The 17,931-nt window shown below is 46.0% G+C and overlaps 1 protein-coding gene across 1 annotated transcript; it reads left to right on the forward strand.

The window, feature by feature from the left end:
• Nucleotides 1-208: 208 nt before the first annotated feature.
• LOC124593976 lies at nucleotides 209-1,099 on the forward strand. Its single transcript, XM_047132324.1, has one exon. The coding sequence runs from the start codon at nucleotides 209-211 to the stop codon at nucleotides 1,097-1,099; it is 891 nt and encodes a 296-aa protein (XP_046988280.1).
• The last annotated feature ends 16,832 nt before the right edge of the window (nucleotides 1,100-17,931 follow it).

Raw genomic sequence — 17,931 nt, forward strand, 5'->3', positions numbered from 1 at the left:
TGCGTGAAAATGTAATCACATGTCAGTTCTAGTATAATATATTTGTCCAATGAATACCCGTTTATCATCTGCATTTCTTCTCGGTGTAGCAATTCTAATGGCCAGTAGTGTACTACCCTTCTTGTAGACGTTTGATGTTGACTGCACAGATAATACAGAAGTGTATCCGGTGACCCTTCCTTTTCTGTATAGGGAGCAGAGCACGCCAATGGCAGAACTGAAGAGCGGACGTGGCCCGACAACAGGGGTGCGCGCAGACGACGTGCTGCGGCACAACGTGAAGCTGCTGGCGCTGGGCGGGGCGTGGCCCCCGAGCGAGCGGCGCGGCCTGCGCCGGCTGTTCCCGCTCTACACCGCCACCATCTACTTCTGCCAGAGCGCCACCATCGCCATGGGCATCTGGCTCACGTACGACCTGTGGGGCGACGTCGACGAGATCATGCTCACGTACGTCAACACGTTCACGCTGCTCGGTGGCTACATCAAGCTGATCTACTTCTCCCGTGACGTGCGGGGCTACCGCGAGCTCGTCTCGATCCTGCGTAACGTCGCCAGGGAACAATGGCCGTACTGCGAGAACGACGCTAAGCTGATGGCAATCTTCACCGGCGCGTACCGGAAGGGCTTGTGGCTGACGTTCGGCCCCCTCGTGTACCTCAATATTTTGGGCCCCACTTGGTTCTTCATGCCTCTCATTCTTCGTGCCTTCGGTTCAGAGGAACGCCTACTGCCGTTCGTCAACTTGCGCGAAAGTGTGACGAATATTTTTCCTCTGTATGTTGCCATCTACGTCGTGCAAGTTTACTGCATGTTCTTCTGGAATATAATCAGCGTTGGGCTGGACATGTTCTTCGTCACGAGCATGGTTCACGTGGCTGCACAGCTCAAAATCCTCAATGAACGCCTATCTAATTTAGGTGAAGATCCACCACATGACGACTACGGAGCTGTATTGGATCGCCAGATTATGCGGGGATTTGTCAATCCGCAAAAGCGGCCATTCAGCTGTGACAGACGACGGCGAGACATGTATGAAGAACTACGTAATTGTATCAAGACACATCAACACATCCTAAGGCAAGTGTTAAAAGTACAATAGTTGCTTAAATCTTCATCGTCCTCAAAAAGCCGGAAGGTGCTAGTAAAACTCACGGTCTAAGGCAGTAGTCCCTTACCTGGGGATAATTACCTCCTGAGGCGTAAAACGGAAACTTCTAAGGGATATGGAGTTTCGGTCACGAAACTAAATAATCTTTAAAAGCTATTTCTGTAATCGCTAATACGTGAGACTGTAATACTGATTACATAAATTACCAAAAATACATTTTTTTAAATACCAGCATAACGTGAGAAGCATTGTGGTTGAGAATACAGCTTCTGAAACGAATTTGTGAACAACATTTTCCTCACATAGTCCATCCACTACACACAGGGTGACAATTACTGAGCTATAAAAAAAAAGTAAATTAGTTACAAACTACGGCGTCGACACACTTTACATGTAAACATCACTACAGGTATCCGGATTTAGGTTATGGCATTTTCGATATGCCAGCCATCATTGGCGATGATGTGGTGCAGACAAAGAGCGAAATTCTGCACGACCCACTGAAGTGTCGGAATATCGATGTTGTCGATGACCTCCTAAATGGCTGTTTTCAGCTCAGCAATGGTTTTGGGGTTAGTGCTGTACACATTGTCTTTACTATAGCCCCTCAAAAAGGAGTCGCATGTGTTCAGATCCGGAGAAAATGGCCTGGGTACCCCACAGCCAGAATGCGGTCCCCAAAGTGCTCTTCCAGGACACCGAACACTCTCCTACTTCGATGTGATCGAGCTCTGTCTTGCATGAACCACATCTTGTGGAAATCAGTGGCACTTTGGATAATGGGAATCAAATCATCTTCCAAAACCTTCAGGTACCGTTCGATAGTCACCGTGCCATCAAGGAATGTCGCTCAAATTATCGCGTGATTGGACGCTGCACACCATACAGTCACCCGCTGAAGGCGAGGAGACTTTTCGAGTGCGAAATGCGGATTTTCAGTCCCCAAATGCGCCAGTTTTGCTTATTGACGAACGCATTCAAATGGAAGTCGGTTTACAACAACAAAGCGCGTTCGCATGCGCATACTAATTCCCATCACGCCCTGCGGCCAACCGCGCAATTTGAACGTCTTAAAGCAAACCGTTCAGAAGTTATGACAATTTTATTTCATATAGTTCAACAATTTTTCACCCTCTATATATTTCTTACTATGCATCTACGACAGTAAAATGGAGACTTAGATATCTCATATACATAAATATCTCATTAAAATGTCTTTTCTGATATGTATATAGTTCCTAAAATAGACCTGAAATTCTTTCATTATTCATTTCGCAATAATAAAAGAACTAACTGACAGCGCAACACAACATTAACTACACACATAAAAAAAAGTTTTGCAGCAGCCCGGTTCCCAGAACTCCTGAAGATAAGACGTTGACTGTGGATATTGTATCACAGTCACAGTCCCTTTGACTGTTCAGAGATGTCACTAAACCCGCCCAAAGATGTAAACAACCACGCATGAGGAGCGCCTATTAGACGAAGGGGGTCAGACAGCCGTTCAGTTCCAGTCATTCCACGAGGAAGGAGGTACACGGCTCGTGTTGTATATGGTTCAACCATGCCTAGACAGTCAATACCGCGGTTCGATAGCGTCCACATTATTACTTGGGCCAGGAAGGGCTCTCAACAAGGGAAATGTCCAGGCGTCTCGGAGTGAAGCAAAACGATGTTGTTCGGACTTGGAGGAGATACAGAGAGACAGGAACTGTCGATGACATTCCTCGCTCACGGCGCCCAAGGGCTACTACTGCAGTGTATGACCGCTACCTACGTATTATGCCTCGGAGGAACCCTGAGAGCAACGCCACCATGTTGAATAATGCTTTTCGTGCAGCCACAATACGTCATGTTACGACTCAAACTGTGCGCAATAGGCTGCATGATACGCAACTTCACTCCCGACATCCATGGCGAGGTCCATCTTTGCAACCACGTCACCATGCATCGCGCTACAGATGGGCCCAACAACATGCCGAATGGACCACTCGGGATTGGCATCACGTTATCTTCACCGATGAGTCTCGCATATGCCTTCAACCAGACACTTGTCGGCGACGTGTTTGGCGGCAACCCGGTCAGGTTGGACGCCTTAGACACTGCCGAGCGAGTGGAGCAAGGTGGAGGTTCCCTGCTGTTTTGGGATGGCATTATGTGGGGCCGACGTACGCCGCTGGTGGTCATGTAAGGCACCGTAACGGCTGTACGATACGCGAATGCCGTCCTCCGACCGATAGTGCAACCATATCGGCAGCATATTGGCGAGACATTCGTCTTCATGGGCGACAATTCGCGTCCCCATCGTGCACATCTTGTGAATGTATTCCTTCAGGATAACGACATCGCTCGACTAGAGAGGCCAACATGTTCTCCAGACATGAACCCTATCGAACATGCCTGGGACAGATTGAAAAGGGCTGTTTATGGACGACGTGAACCATGAACCACTCTGAGGGATCTACGCCGAGTCGCCGTTGAGGGTGGGACAATCTGGACCAACAGTGCCTTGATGAACTTGTGGATAGTACGCCACGACGAATACAGGCATGCATCAATGCAACAGGACGTGCTACTGGGTATTAGAGGTACCGGTGTGTACAGCAATCTGGACCACCACCTTTGAAGGTCTCGCTGTATGGTGGTACAACATGCAATGTGTGATTTTCATGAGCAATAAAAATGGCGGAAATGATGTTTATGTTGATCTCCATTCCAATTTTCTGTACAGGTTCCGGAACTCTCGGAACCGAGGTGATGCAAAACTTTTTTTGATGTGTGTATATAATGGCTACTCCGCTGCTGTAGGGCTGGCTCTGAGCACTATGGGACTTAACATCTGAGGTCATCAGTCCCCTAGAACTTAGAACTACTTCAACGTAACTAACCTAAGGACACCACACACATCCATGTCCGAGGCAAGACTCGAACCTGCGACCGTAGCGGTCGCGCAGTTCCAGATTGTAGCGCCTAGAACCGCTCGGCCACACCGGCCGGCTCACTCTGCTGTAGGGCCTACCCTGTATTACTGTTATTAATTCTATTATTATTAGCTTTAGTCTTCATACACAATGCATTCACAGCCTGAAGCTCTCCAATTTTGGCTATTCAGAAGTAAAGAATCCAACAAACAAATGGTTTTCAAGCAAGAAGTTTACGCTCGTATTTTAATTTGGTTGGTTTTAAATGGGGGTGCAGGGTGTGGATAAAGGAAGTGTCGCTAGGGAGAGAAGTAGTGCACAACAAGCATGTTTTATAACAAGTGTCTACCCTCAATGTGGGTAGTTAACTTTCTTTTCCGAGATGGTGTTGTAGGTAGCAATTGCGATACAGTGAAAATTGCTTCATCGTTCTATAAAAAAGCGGTGTTAGGAATAAAAAGTATCAACTGTCTCAACGGCTCGTTAGGTCATGGTTTAATGAAACAGTTACAAACACTAAATATCTTTTATATTTCGTCATTTAGAAGTTGAATTGCTCAAAGGGAGATTAGTTAGGCGCTAATGTAGATGGTTGATATTGGTGGTATGGTGGACAAAAATGGAAAGGGTGGTTCTAGCCAATATCTTATTGCACTAAGTGGTAACGGTCTCGGAAAGGTTGGGAAGCAATGGTATAGGGTTAGCGTATAAACTTAATTATGTCCTACTTCGTCGTAACTGAAGTGCAGCTATTGACGGAGAAACAAAATTGATTCCAATTTTGGACAGCAGGTGCAAATCTGGCGCTGTACAGTATATCGTCGACGTCTCCGGTGCTCATATTGAACAATTAATAATAAAATCAACATTACGCCTTACTCATTTGTTTCATGGAAGAAGGGAGAGGGTGCAACTCAGCGGGGTCACGTATCCCAATCCTCTCGAATGCCACCATGGGAACCGACACACCCTCATTTGAGACACTGTGGAGAGGTTTGGAGTTTAATCCAGGACATTAGCGCCAAGTCCGACGATCGGCAACCTTACGCCACCATCTCTCCTACTCTGGCTGGCCAAACACTGGCACTGAAAATTTCACCTACCGCCAGGACTCGAACAGGCGTATCTCCGAGTCGAAAGCCAATGCACTGGTATTCGTTAGCGACGTCGGCCACGGAGGTGGGTATTAGCGCGATGTCTCTTAGGGATGGCTAATAGTTTGTCCAGTGAACATAGTGTCCACCACTTTACTTAGGCCAATTTTTTTTAATATTTCCGAATTGTGAGAGAACAGTGACAAAGGTGATCCTGTTTCTCGTAAAATGGTCTCATTACTTACACTCCTTGAGCTACGGTTTGCATGTCTCTCCTTTCTTCAAGAACACCAGCAAATCCAGATTTCTAGTTTAAGATAAAGAGAAGAAAGCGAAGTTAGAGTCAGCGTCACATCGGCGTCAGGGACATTACCGAGAAGTACTGTGGCGACTCCTTCCATCGCTTCCATCTGCAGCAGCAGATGACGGGCTGCGTAGACCGGAAACCAGCCCCCCAACACCCTCGTGGGTCCCTTCCGCCGGAGGGAGAACTTGGGTGGCCAGGTTTTCCGGACGCGAGGCACGCCGAACCGTCGCTCGGGCAGCCTCTTGCACCGCTCCGACGAGGGAGCACCCCCTGCCGTGCTCTCGGCAGCTCGCCCGCTCAGCGCCGTATTGCCCGCATCGTCGTCTGCCGCGTTTTGCCGTGGTATACGCAAGCTGCAGAACTCTTATCCCGCGCTCGGTGTCAGTGTTCTGTCGCAGTTCGTTAAGAAGAGGAGTGTTACCATGTTTTTGCACGCCGCCTTCTCGAGTTGTGTCTCCTCGAGGTGCTTCTATTGACTGCGGGTGTACAAAACCTGATGCTGGACGCCCGGTTCGTCCTCCCGGTATCAGCAATTGGATTACTGCGCGCAGTATAGTGCAAACAGTGCAGTGAAGTGCGGTGCGCGCCAGGAGTATCAGAAAATAAATATCAGCAGAATTCGGAGTCAAGGGTCAAGCATGTTCGAAATACCATTTACTATGAAAGATCTTAATCATGGAATGAAAATGAAAAACGGTAAAGCAGCGGGAGTCGACGATATATGCGTGGGACAGATCAAACAGCTCGGACCTAGTGCCAAGCAATGGATCCTGCAGCTCTTTAATCATTGCTTAAAAACGTGTAAGATCCCAAAGATGTGGAGGAAATCAAAGGTAGTGGCGCTACTCAAACCTGGGAAAGACGCAGGTCAACCGAAGAACTACCGCCCAACAGCACTCCTGTACCATCTGTACAAACTGTACGAACGAATAATCCTAAACCGCATAGCAAATATCGCAGACCAAAAGCTCATTCCCCAACAGGCTGGATTCAGACCCGGGAAATTATGCACCAGTCAAATCCTAGCACTCACAGAACACATAGAGGAAGGGTTTGAAGCCGGCTGCGGTGGCCGAGCGCTTCTAGGCGCTCCAGTCCGGAACCGCGCTGCTGCTACAGTCGCAGGTTCGAATCCTGCCTCGGGCATGGGTGTGTGTGATGTCCTTAGGTTAGTTAGGTTTAAGTAGTTCTAAGTTCTAGGGGACTGATGACCACAGCAGTTGAGTCCCATAGTGCTCAGAGCCATTTGAACCATTTTTTTGAAGGGTTTGAAAACAAACAAATAACAGGTGCAGCATTGTTGGATTTAAGTTCTGCATACGACACCGTCAACCACAGAAATCTCATGGAAAAACTGTACTGTACATTTAAGGATCATCAGTTCACAAAAATCATTGAATCTCTGCTGCAAAACAGACAGTTCTATGTAATGCTGGACGGAAAAAAAAGCCGATGGCGTATACAAAAGAACGGTCTCGCCCAGGGCAGTGTGCTGGCCCCCCTACTATTTAACCTATACACCAATGATCAACTAACACCGGAACGTACTAACCGCTTCTTGTATGCCGATGATCTGGTCATTACAGCGCAAAGAAATAGCTTCGAGGAAGTAGAAGGGAAATTAGAAAGCTCGCTACACGTAATGTCTGAATACTATAAAGAGAACTCCCTCAAACCAAATCGATCTAAGACACAGGTTAGCGCTTTCCACCTACGCACAAAACAGGCAAACAGGAAGCTGAACGTCACCTGGAATGGCAACAAACTGGACCATACGGTCAAACCAACATACCTTGGTGTCGTGCTGGATAGATCACTGACGTACAGATATCACTGTGAAAAAACCTGCCAAAAAGTTGCTGCCAGGAACAATATTTTAAGAAAACTGACGAATAGTAAATGGGGAGCTAGTCCAACTGTATTACGAACAACTGCTCAAGCACTTTGCTTCTCCACGGCAGAATATGCATGCCCTGTATGGTCCCGATCCACACATGCCAAAAAAGTCACTACAGTCCTTAATTAAACATGCAGGCTAACAACAGGATGCATGAAACCCACTCCACTTGGGAAAATATACAAAGCAGCTGGATTCTCATCTCCTGAATCCCGAAGAATCGCGCACGAACATACAGAAAAATTTAAACATATTTTCGACGAGCGCCGCCCGCTGCATGGTTCTTCATGTGGACGTAGCAGACTTAAATCCCGCAAGAGATTTCTCACTAGTGAATTGAACGAGCCTCCGAAGGACTACCCTGCCTCACGAGAAATACCCAGCGGCAGTACATCAAGCTGGAAGATTTGGAGAACACTGAACCGCATTAGAACAGGCGTACCACCAGTTAAAGCAAACCTAGTCAAATGGGGCTTCAAGGACGAAGGAGACAACAAATGCGACTGTGGTGAAGTTCAGGATATGGAACACCTTCTACAGTGTACCATCTGCCCCACTAGGTGTACCCTTGACGAACTATGGCTTGAGAAGAGAGAAACATTGGACTTGGCCCGACATTGGGCTGAAAGGCTTTGAAACAAATCTCCGGACACGAAAAAATAAAGTAAAGTAAGGAGTATCAGGCGGTTTTATTACTATTCTATCCCCAGTAGTTTCGGCACCCTGCCGGCTGCTGTGGGCGAGCGGTTGTAGGCCCTTCAGTCCGGAACCGTGCTGCTGCTACGGTTGCAGGTTCGCATCCTGCCTCGGGCATGGATATGTGTGATGTCCTTAGGTTAGTTAGGTTTACATAGTTCTAAGTCTAGGGGACCGATGACCTCAGATGTTAAGTCCCATAGTGCTTAGAGCCATTTGAACCATTTTTCGAATTCAGCACCCTTTTGCCGTCAAGCGCGCCGTTGAAGCGGGTTTTCCAGCGCCGCCAGTCGATGCCGAACGCAGACTGTAAGCCATTCATTGTCCGCCCGATCCAGTCTCCACCCCGAGCGAGGGTCCTCCTTGATTAAGAGGTATTACTTCGTTGAATTTTACTATTGTGGTTATCTTTTAGATTAATATACAGAAGCGCCAAAGAAATTGGTATAGGCATGTGTATTCAAATACAGAGATATGTAAACAGGCAGAATACGGCGCTGCGGTCGGCAACGCCAATATAAGACAACAAGTATCTGGCGCAGTTGTTAGATTGGTTACTGCTGCGACAATGGCAGCTTATCAAGATTTAAGTGAGTTTGAACGTGGTGTTATAGTCGGCGCACGAGCGATGGGACCCAGTACGAGGTAGCGATGAAATGGGGATTTTCAAGTACGACCATTTCACAAGTGTGCCGTGAATATCAGGAATCCGGTAAAACATCAAATTTCCGACATCGCTGTGGCCGGAAAAATATCCTGTAAGAACAGAACCAACGACGACTCACGAGAATCGTTAAACGTGGCAAAAGTGCAACCCTTCCTCAAATTGCTGCAGATTTCAGTGGTAGGCCATCAGCAAGTGTCAGCGTGCGAACCATTCAACAAAACACCATATGGGCTTTCGGAGCCAAAGAACCATTCGTGTACCCTTGATGGCCACACGACACAAAGCTTTACACCTCGCCTGGGCCCGTCAACACCGACATTGGACTGTTGATGAGTGGAAACATGTTGCCTAGTCGGACGAGTCTCGTTTGAAATTGTATCGAGCGGCTGTACGTGTACGTGTATGGAGACAAGCTCATGAATCCATGGATCCTGCATGTCAGCAGGGAATTGTTCAAGATGGTGGAGGCTCTGTAATAGTGTGGGACGTGTACAGTTGGAGTGATATGGAGATCCTGATACGTCTGGATACGACTCTGACAGGCGACACGTACGTAAACAACCTGTCTAATCACCTGGATCCCTTGTGTATTCCGACGGGCAATTCCAGCAGGACAATGCGACAACCCTCACGTCTAGAATTTATGGACAGCCCTGCACGATTCATGGTGTCAATTCCCTCCAGCACTACTTCAGACATTAGTCGAGCCCATGCCACGTCGTGATGCGGAACTTCTGCGTGGTCGCGAGGCCCCACACGGTATTAGGCAGGTGTACCAGTTTCTTTGACTCTTCAGTGTATGTTAGAAACAGCCTGCGCGGCTCTTACGTACGCCCTGTCTTTTATTGTCATTTTTCTTAAGAAGTACACCGCTTAGGCATGTGTGCCCATTAGCAGTATAGAAGGGAACGTAAAACGTTCCATCAGCACCAACTCACTTACAGACCTCTGATCTGTAGACTGGAGTTGCACCACTGAGACACAATCACATCTATGCTAGGGACCCCATCCAGAGCTATGAAAGCAGTTGTGGGAAATGCATCTTTTCAACTTTATTGCCATCTGAGCCATTCGGGCACCGCCATTGGCTCGACTCAAAGCTTGAATAGAGTGAGGTGGCGCAGTGCTTAGCACACTGAACTCGCAATCGGAAGGGAGACGGTTCACATCCAGGTCCGATCATCCAGATATAGATTTTCCGTAATTGCCCTAAATAGCACCAGGCAAATGAAGGTATGGTTGTTTTGAAGGGCACATCCGAGTTTCTTCAACGTCTCTGAAACATTCCGAGCTTGTGCTCCGCCTCTAATGACCTCGATGTCGACGGGACCCTAAACTCTAGTCTGCCGTCGTTTCGTTTTATCGAAGTTGGGATCCGCAGAATACCAGGAGAGGGGTATGGACTGCTCAAGCTCTAAGCGAGCCCGAGAAGCGTCCGCGTTGTTTTCAGTTGGTAATAACGATGCCTGCAAAATGTGAAGGTGCTAGCCAGGCACACAGTTTCACTTATCTGAAAGTTTCCTCTGAAGCGTCGGCATCACTGCAGACTAAGCTATACAACAATAGTGCCGTCAGGGGCTGCGTGTTAACTTCAAGTGAGTTCTTTTTTCTTTTCGTTTCTTTTTTTTTTCTTTGTGGCCTTCAGGCATGACTACTCAGGTCGTGTCCGATACAATTCCTTTTTCTTGTGCGTTTGTCTCGCGTCAGTGCAGGGTAGGCATGGTTATTAACGGATTTGGCATGGTTAGTTTAAGGAGTAGCCGGATTCCACTCCTATTGCCATCTGGTTATCCCTACCCCCTTCCACTGAGATAGAATATGTGCACCCCAACTATCTGTGTGTAGTGTTATACATGTGAAAGTGAGCGAACGTTTTCTAAATGTTTGCGAATGATCAAACTGAGAAGTAGTGACATACTACAGATTAAAATATACAAGGTGGATCACCTAATTGTTGCACCGCAAATATTGAAGAAATGGAAAGCGCTATTAATATTTGGTTTTCACAGAATGGATTGGTAGTCAGGGGGTCGTATCGTTAACCAATAAACAGATTGCAATAATACTTGGAGAACGAATTTTTTGTGTAAACTTACACTTTTTAAATGGAACAATGCCTGTTGGCATTAGCAAACTAAACGTAGGGTAAATTAGAATGTCACTGGTGTTTGTTGCAGGATTCTAGTGCGAGTTGCTTGTGAGATAACGTATTGTGAAAAATTTCCACACCAACACTTGTTTGTGTCATTCAGCCTGTGTAGTTGTTAGGTAAGACGTTGTTATGTTTGCTTGCAGTGTACTTAATAAGGTGTCTTGAGTACATCGCGACTTGCTAGTCAGTTAGTGCGTGACACTCCAAGCAGCAGGTCGTGAATGGACCATAGAGTTTACCAATGCCGAAGAAACCGACATGTTCGTAGCACATGGTGAATGTTTGCAAGAATGTAGTTCATTCTTGTAGGGTGTATACGGCAAGATGTCCCACTAGACGCCAACCGTCTCAGCAGTTATTTATTAATCTCTGCAATGAGTTCCGTGAAAATGATAGTGTAACACTTAGGCAACGGAAGGAAACAAATGATGACGGAAGAGGGGGGAATTATTGTTCTTGCTATTGTTGCAGCTCCCGCGCAATCGCACTAGGAAGTGACATGAGTCGAGCAAAAGTCCTGCGCATTCTTCACCGACATGGGTTCCGTCCCTGTCATATCTCTCTCAATCACTGCATGGAAACGATTATGAGACTCATGTCACCTTCTGTACATGTGCATTAAGACAGAATACTCCAACTGCATCGTTTATCTTGTTTAGTGATGTAGCCACATTTACCAATCACGACCTGATAAACCGCCAATATGTGCATTAATGGTCTGTTGGCAGTCCCCTTTGGCTTCGTCAGGTGAAATGTCAGCTTCCATGGAGTGTAAACTTGCGTTGTGAGATAGTGTACTTTCATCTTTTATGCTCGTTTTTCGTAGATGTGTAGTGGCGCGGAATAGTAAAGAGTTGGAAACGTGGAATATTATCGAAGTTTCGTTGCCTATGCCGGGAGTCAGAGGCAGTAGGTTAGACAAGAGGTAAGAGTATTGCACATGTATAGGAATGTGTCGTCACGCAGGGGCAGTGACCTGGTTACACACAACAGGCGAGAGAGAATTGCTTAGCACGCGGGTTTGTGTTAGACGGAGACTTTCGTAGAGTGTAAGACAGAGGTATAGCGTCAGCTGTACTGTATTTCACAACTCCGCGTAAGTCTGCCGTAACAACACGTAACTCTGTCGCAAGAACACCTAAGGGGCGAGTACGACAGACGAATCAGCAGTATAAGTGGAACGAATGCGTTCATTACAAACGAGCATGACGTTAGGACGTCGCTCGTGCTTCCTTTAAATAAGGCCAGCTTTGATAGCAACAAGGGACTCGCAGTTAGACTTACAGTTAGATGTGTACTGGGTCGCTGCATAGCGCTCAGCTCGGTGATCGACATGTCAATCTTTATTAAGGAAATGTTGCAGTAAGGGCGGCCCATGCAGCAGCAGACATGAGGGGACAGTACCAGCTCTGGTCCTCACTGCTGTTGCTGTCAGTCATCAAGCAAGGATTAGCAGACATCGCGGCAGACTCGCTCGCCGCCAATGCTAACCACATCAGTGAGCCGTCGTCGAGATCGTGCAGGGCCTAGGCCCTGTGCATCCGCCGCCACAACTGGGTGAGCCGACGACACTGGGGGATTGCAGCCCGTTCCGCCCGCCCACCACAGACGAGCCACCAGGAAGAGCAGGGAAGAAGACGGGGTGGGATAGAGTACACTCCACACTACGAGAACGCTTCTCGTACCGACAGCGCCGGGACTCCAACCTGGAGCCTCCTATGCGTAGCGGCTTGCTGTCCGCCGAGCCGGCCGGCCAGCCGAGCGCCGCCAGCCACGTGCGGCCGAAGTAAGGGCATTCCACGCTACGTCACAGCACGCGGCGCTGCGCTAGCAAGACTGGTGCGGCCCGGAGCTGGAGTCATCGCTACGAGTCAGTGAGGACTCGGGGAAGGTCGTTAATATCACCAAGTTTAGCCAGCCTGTGTTACGCGGGCCACATTGTACTCGGCAGGAATAAAGGTGTTATGAATTAATAATGTTTCTTTGGCGTTTCTGACGCGTCCACAGTCATTTCCTAGCATCCTGACAACTGGAGAGGTCACCGCTCGGCCTCCAGTCCACCGTAGGCGACCGGGACCACCGGGGCGCCTACAGATTTGGTGTCAGAAGTCCTCGCGCCCACCGCCTACGGATTTGGTATCAGAAGTGTGCGAACTGCCCACTACAGCTCTGGCCTGCAGATCTGGTATCTGGAGTCGTCGACACCGCCACTGCAGGACTGACACCACAGGGTTGAGGTCAAAACTGTCGACTCTACGCAGCCTTGTGGCTAAGTGCACGAGGCGATTTTTGTTAATAACTATGGATGCACGTTCTTTGTTGGAAGTGCACTTTGTGAGACCTGCGGAAACGGCAGATTTATCTGAGTTTAAGGGAAACAGTTGGGAAACGTACTTGGTACCAGTCAGATGTATTGTGTGTAATTTAACGGGGCATGGGGAGCCATGCACGAAGTTTGTACCAGTAGAATGTTCAATTTGTAGACGGTTTGGTCACGCAGCGCACAGTTGTAGAGAGTGTCGCTGGGCAATAACAAGGCGGAAGGATTAATTTTATTTAGTTGTGCATTATGAGTCTTGTTTGTCTTCTTGTGTGTAGTGCTCAACTGTGACAAAGGAGGTGAGTAGCTAGTGTAGTTATTGTTCTGAGGAGTAAATTCAGTATACAGTAAGTTGTTGGTAATTTGCCCAAATCATGCCGGAAACAAGATCCGTTAGTACCGAAGTGAGTATTGCTGCTCTGATGGAGCAAGTCTCAAAATTGTTAGAAGAGAATGAACAGCATAAGTTACGCCATGTGGAATTAATGACGCAAATGGAGACCTTGCGTTCGGCGCAAGAGTCGCAAACGGATTCAAGTGAGTGCAAGTCAGTAGCAATGTCCAACCTTGCAATATCTCCTTCAGCAGCTAACCTGATCACGCCTTTCTCGGGTAAAACAACAGAGGATGTCACAGCGTTCATTAACGATGTTTTGGCAACAGCTGCAATGAGCAATTGGTCAGACGTAACTACGTTACGTATGGCAAATTTGCGACTTGCAGGGGAAGCCAAGACGTTCGTGATGTACTATGAGACGCTTAGTAAGGCGAGCACGTTTGAAGAATTGGCAGATGGGTTACGACAAACATATCGTAAGCAGAATAGCGCAAGATTTTTTAGGGAGAAGTTAGCTAATTTGACACAGAAGGTCAATGAGACAGTGGAGTCTTTCTCAGATAGGATACGGAAAATTAATTCGCAGACCTAGGCATTATCGGGTAATCCTGATGCGGATCGTGTATTACTACGAGAGGCAGAAAACAGAGCCCTCTATGTATTCTTCAGGGGATTTCCTGAAGAATTTTCGCGTAGGGTTAGGATGGAGAATCCTGGGGATTTAACTGCAGCACTGCGTATTGCAACGCATCTGCAGGAGATAGACATTGCAACAAGGGTTCTCACTGATAAACGCATCTTTGCGTCGGGGGGAGGAATTGTTACCGTTGTGGGAGGAAAGGTCACGTGAAAGCTCAATGCAGACGGCCGCAGTGCTATGCTTGTAAACGTTACGGTCACAAGGCGAATGAGTGTCTTAGTAAGTAGAATGGTAACGGTAATAAACAGGAAAAAGCGTTAAACGGGAACGGGAGTGTTTCGTCCGTCAGAAGACATTCCTGGTAAGCAGAAGTACGGTGAAAACTAGTACAGAGACGGATTGTTGTTTGATGGGTGTTGTAAGGAATAACAGATATAAGTTTTTGATTGATACAGGGGCACATGTATCTGTTGCTAGTCTAGACCCCGTGGGTAGGAGAAGACTAGGTACTCCTAGGTATAGATTACGTGGAGTAGGGAATAATGAGTTGCAATCATTGGGTACAACACAGCTCGTTTTTAAGATTGGAACTGTAGAGTTCGGAGAGTAAATGGAAGTGTTGGCAACTGTGGGACAAGGGTATTCTGTGATTCTCGGACTGGACTTCCTCGATAAACACCACGCCAAAATTAGTCTTTCACAGCGTACAGTTGAACTTAGTGGAAACTTGTTTTCAATAGGTACAACAGCTGTAAATGATTCTACGTCGCGAGGCGCATCCATTGCTAAGATGTCACCAATTGAACCGCGTACAAGGGCATTAAAGATGATTACGCATGTCAAAGTGCCTTCGGGTACAGGGAAGTTAGTTTGGTTGCCAGTAGGTACCGATGTACCACAGCAGAGACTATGTGTGGTGGAGCCACTGCTGAGCAATAAAGCATTAGATGAAATACATTGTTTAATTAGGACGAGCGTTGCGCGCGTAACGGATATAAATGGGGAACTGATGATTCCGGTCAGTGTAGATAATTTTGGGGCAGATGAAGTGGATCTCCCAAAGGGTTTAGTGGTAGCAAGTTTGGAAATACTCGACGATGAGGATATAGGTGAATCCCAAGGTGATTATAGTGATAAGATTCGTCATTTGAAGAATGGTGATTGGAAGCTATGGAAGCTTTGTTATTAGAGTATTTAGATTTGTTTAATTCAGAAGGTCCATTACTAGCAACTCCTATTACACAGCACCGTGCTCCGACTGGCGATAGTCCGCTGGTCTATAGAAAACCATACAGGATAGCGAAACACCTACAACCACTAGTGGAAGAATTTATTAATCAACAGCTAAGGGACGGTATTATAGAGAACAGTGAAAGCCCGTGGTCTGCCAACATAGTGGTAGTCCCTAAGAAGTCATTGGACGGTACCTAAAAGTGTAGGTTTTGTTGTGACTATCGTTTTTTGAATGCATGAACTGTAACAGATGCGTATCCAATACCGAACATCACGGAAACATTGGACAACCTAGGTCGGTGTAAATATTTTTCGACACTACATCTAAAGAGTGGGTACCATCAGATAGAAGTAAGTCCCGAGGATAGACCGAAGACGGCCTTTACAACAAGCCTTGGTCACTTTCAGTATCGCAGAATGCCATTTGGATTGAAAAACGCTCCTGCTACTTTCCAGCGTCCGTTAGATGGTGTGCTTCGGGGACTGAAACCGAAGATTGCTATGGTATACCTCGATGATACTGTTACTTTTCCGCGTAATATAGAAGATCATGTGGAACGACTGGCCGAAGTATTTAGTAGGCTAAGAGTGGCAAATCTAACGCTTAATCCCTGAGGTGCATAGGCACATCACCTCAGTATACGGGTTTGAGGCATATGTGTTACAACAAGTTCTAGCCACTTGAGAGCGAACAAAGGCGGTTTTCTGGGATTGTAATTTCAAAGTGATCCATGGGCAATGGTATTTAATATCGCGATCTGTAATTAAGATATTGGGAGGGGTTTGACATCTGCAGCATGCAGATTTGCTTGCTTGTTACTCCACGATGTAGCCAGCTGACACATGCGTAGGTGACTCAAAATAGCAGCCAATACACTGCACTTCATTCCATCCCTCAGTGCTTACAATTATTACATCATAGGAAGTGGTGGTGTGGGGTGCACATGTGAGCTCTACTCAAGTGGGGGAGCCCTCTCTTTCTCAAACTGATGAAATAAAGGATATGCTAATTGAATTGAACAATATATTATTAACACTGATCTGAATTTCGTATCATTAGATTCTTCCTTTCCAGTACCAACTGAGTCTTTTTCCCACCAATTTCCAGGTGGGAGAGGGGTGAGGAGGAGTGGGGGAGGTGAGGGATTTCCCAGGAGGGGGGAAAGAGGCTCAGAACTGAATTGGGAAAAGGTGACAAAGAGAAAGTGTCCCTTTTCCCAAAGGGTGGGGAGGAGGAGATGTTGGGGAGGGGTGGGGGAGTTTCCCAGAAGGACAGATTACCTCCAGGGTGTGACAAATCGACGGCATGTGATCATAAATCAATTAGCATAAAAACAGGTTAAGGGGAGGAGAAGGGGAATAATTTACCCCTGAATGTATGGTTGCCGCTAAATGTATGCAACCCAGACAAACAAAATGTTTCTGCTGTCTCTTTACCTCACTACTTTCGGGTACATGCAATGTGACTTTTTTATCCAAGAATGTCCTTGTTTTCAAGTATGTTGCTACAGCACACACTTTAAAATGGTAAATTCTACCAAACATTTTAATCAGAAAAATTCGTTAGTGAGTACTTAACATCGTTCACCTGCAAATTGAGGGCACTTAACATGAGTTATCATTGACTGTTTGATTGCTGGTAGCATTAACGAAACAAAATACAAATTGAAAATGTCTGATTTGTTTCTGCATTTGATATTAAAATTTGCTTGAACAGCTTTTGCAATAATAAAGTATAACAATCTCAAAAATTAATCTATGACTCAGCACAATACAAAATTAATTTGAGCAAGCGCCTTACTGCAGCACAAACAAGATTAGATTAGATTAGTACTAGTTCCATGGGTCATGAATACGATATTTCGTAATGATGTGGAATGAGTCAAATTTTCCAATACATGACATAATTAAGTTAATTTAACAACATACTTAAGTTAATATAACAACTTTTTTATTTTTTTGTGTTTTTATTTTATTTATTTTATTTTTTTATTATTTATTTTTTTAAATATTTTTTTGTTTTTTTGTTTTTTTTCTTAATTTATATCTAAAAATTCCTCTATGGAGTAGAAGGAGTTGTCATTCAGAAATTCTTTTAATTTCTTCTTAAATACTTGTTGGTTATCTGTCACACTTTTATCACTATTTGGTAAGTGACCAAAGACTTTAGTGCCAGTATAATTCACCCCTTTCTGTGCCAAAGTTAGATTTAATCTTGAATAGTGAAGATCATCCTTTCTCCTAGTATTGTAGCTATGCACACTGCTATTACTTTTGAATTGGGTTTGGTTGTTAATAACAAATTTCATAAGAGAGTATATATACTGAGAAGCTACTGTGAATATCCCTAGATCCTTAAATAAATGCCTGCAGGATGATCTTGGGTGGACTCCAGCTATTATTCTGATTACACGCTTTTGTGCAATAAATACTTTATTCCTCAGTGATGAATTACCCCAAAATATGATGCCATGTGAAAGCAATGAGTGAAAATAGGCGTAGTAAGCTAATTTACTAAGATGTTTATCACCAAAATTTGCAATGACCCTTATTGCATAA

The sequence above is a fragment of the Schistocerca americana genome, chromosome 2 (genome assembly GCF_021461395.2).
Source record: "Schistocerca americana isolate TAMUIC-IGC-003095 chromosome 2, iqSchAmer2.1, whole genome shotgun sequence".
Classification (NCBI taxonomy): Eukaryota; Metazoa; Arthropoda; class Insecta; order Orthoptera; family Acrididae; genus Schistocerca; species Schistocerca americana.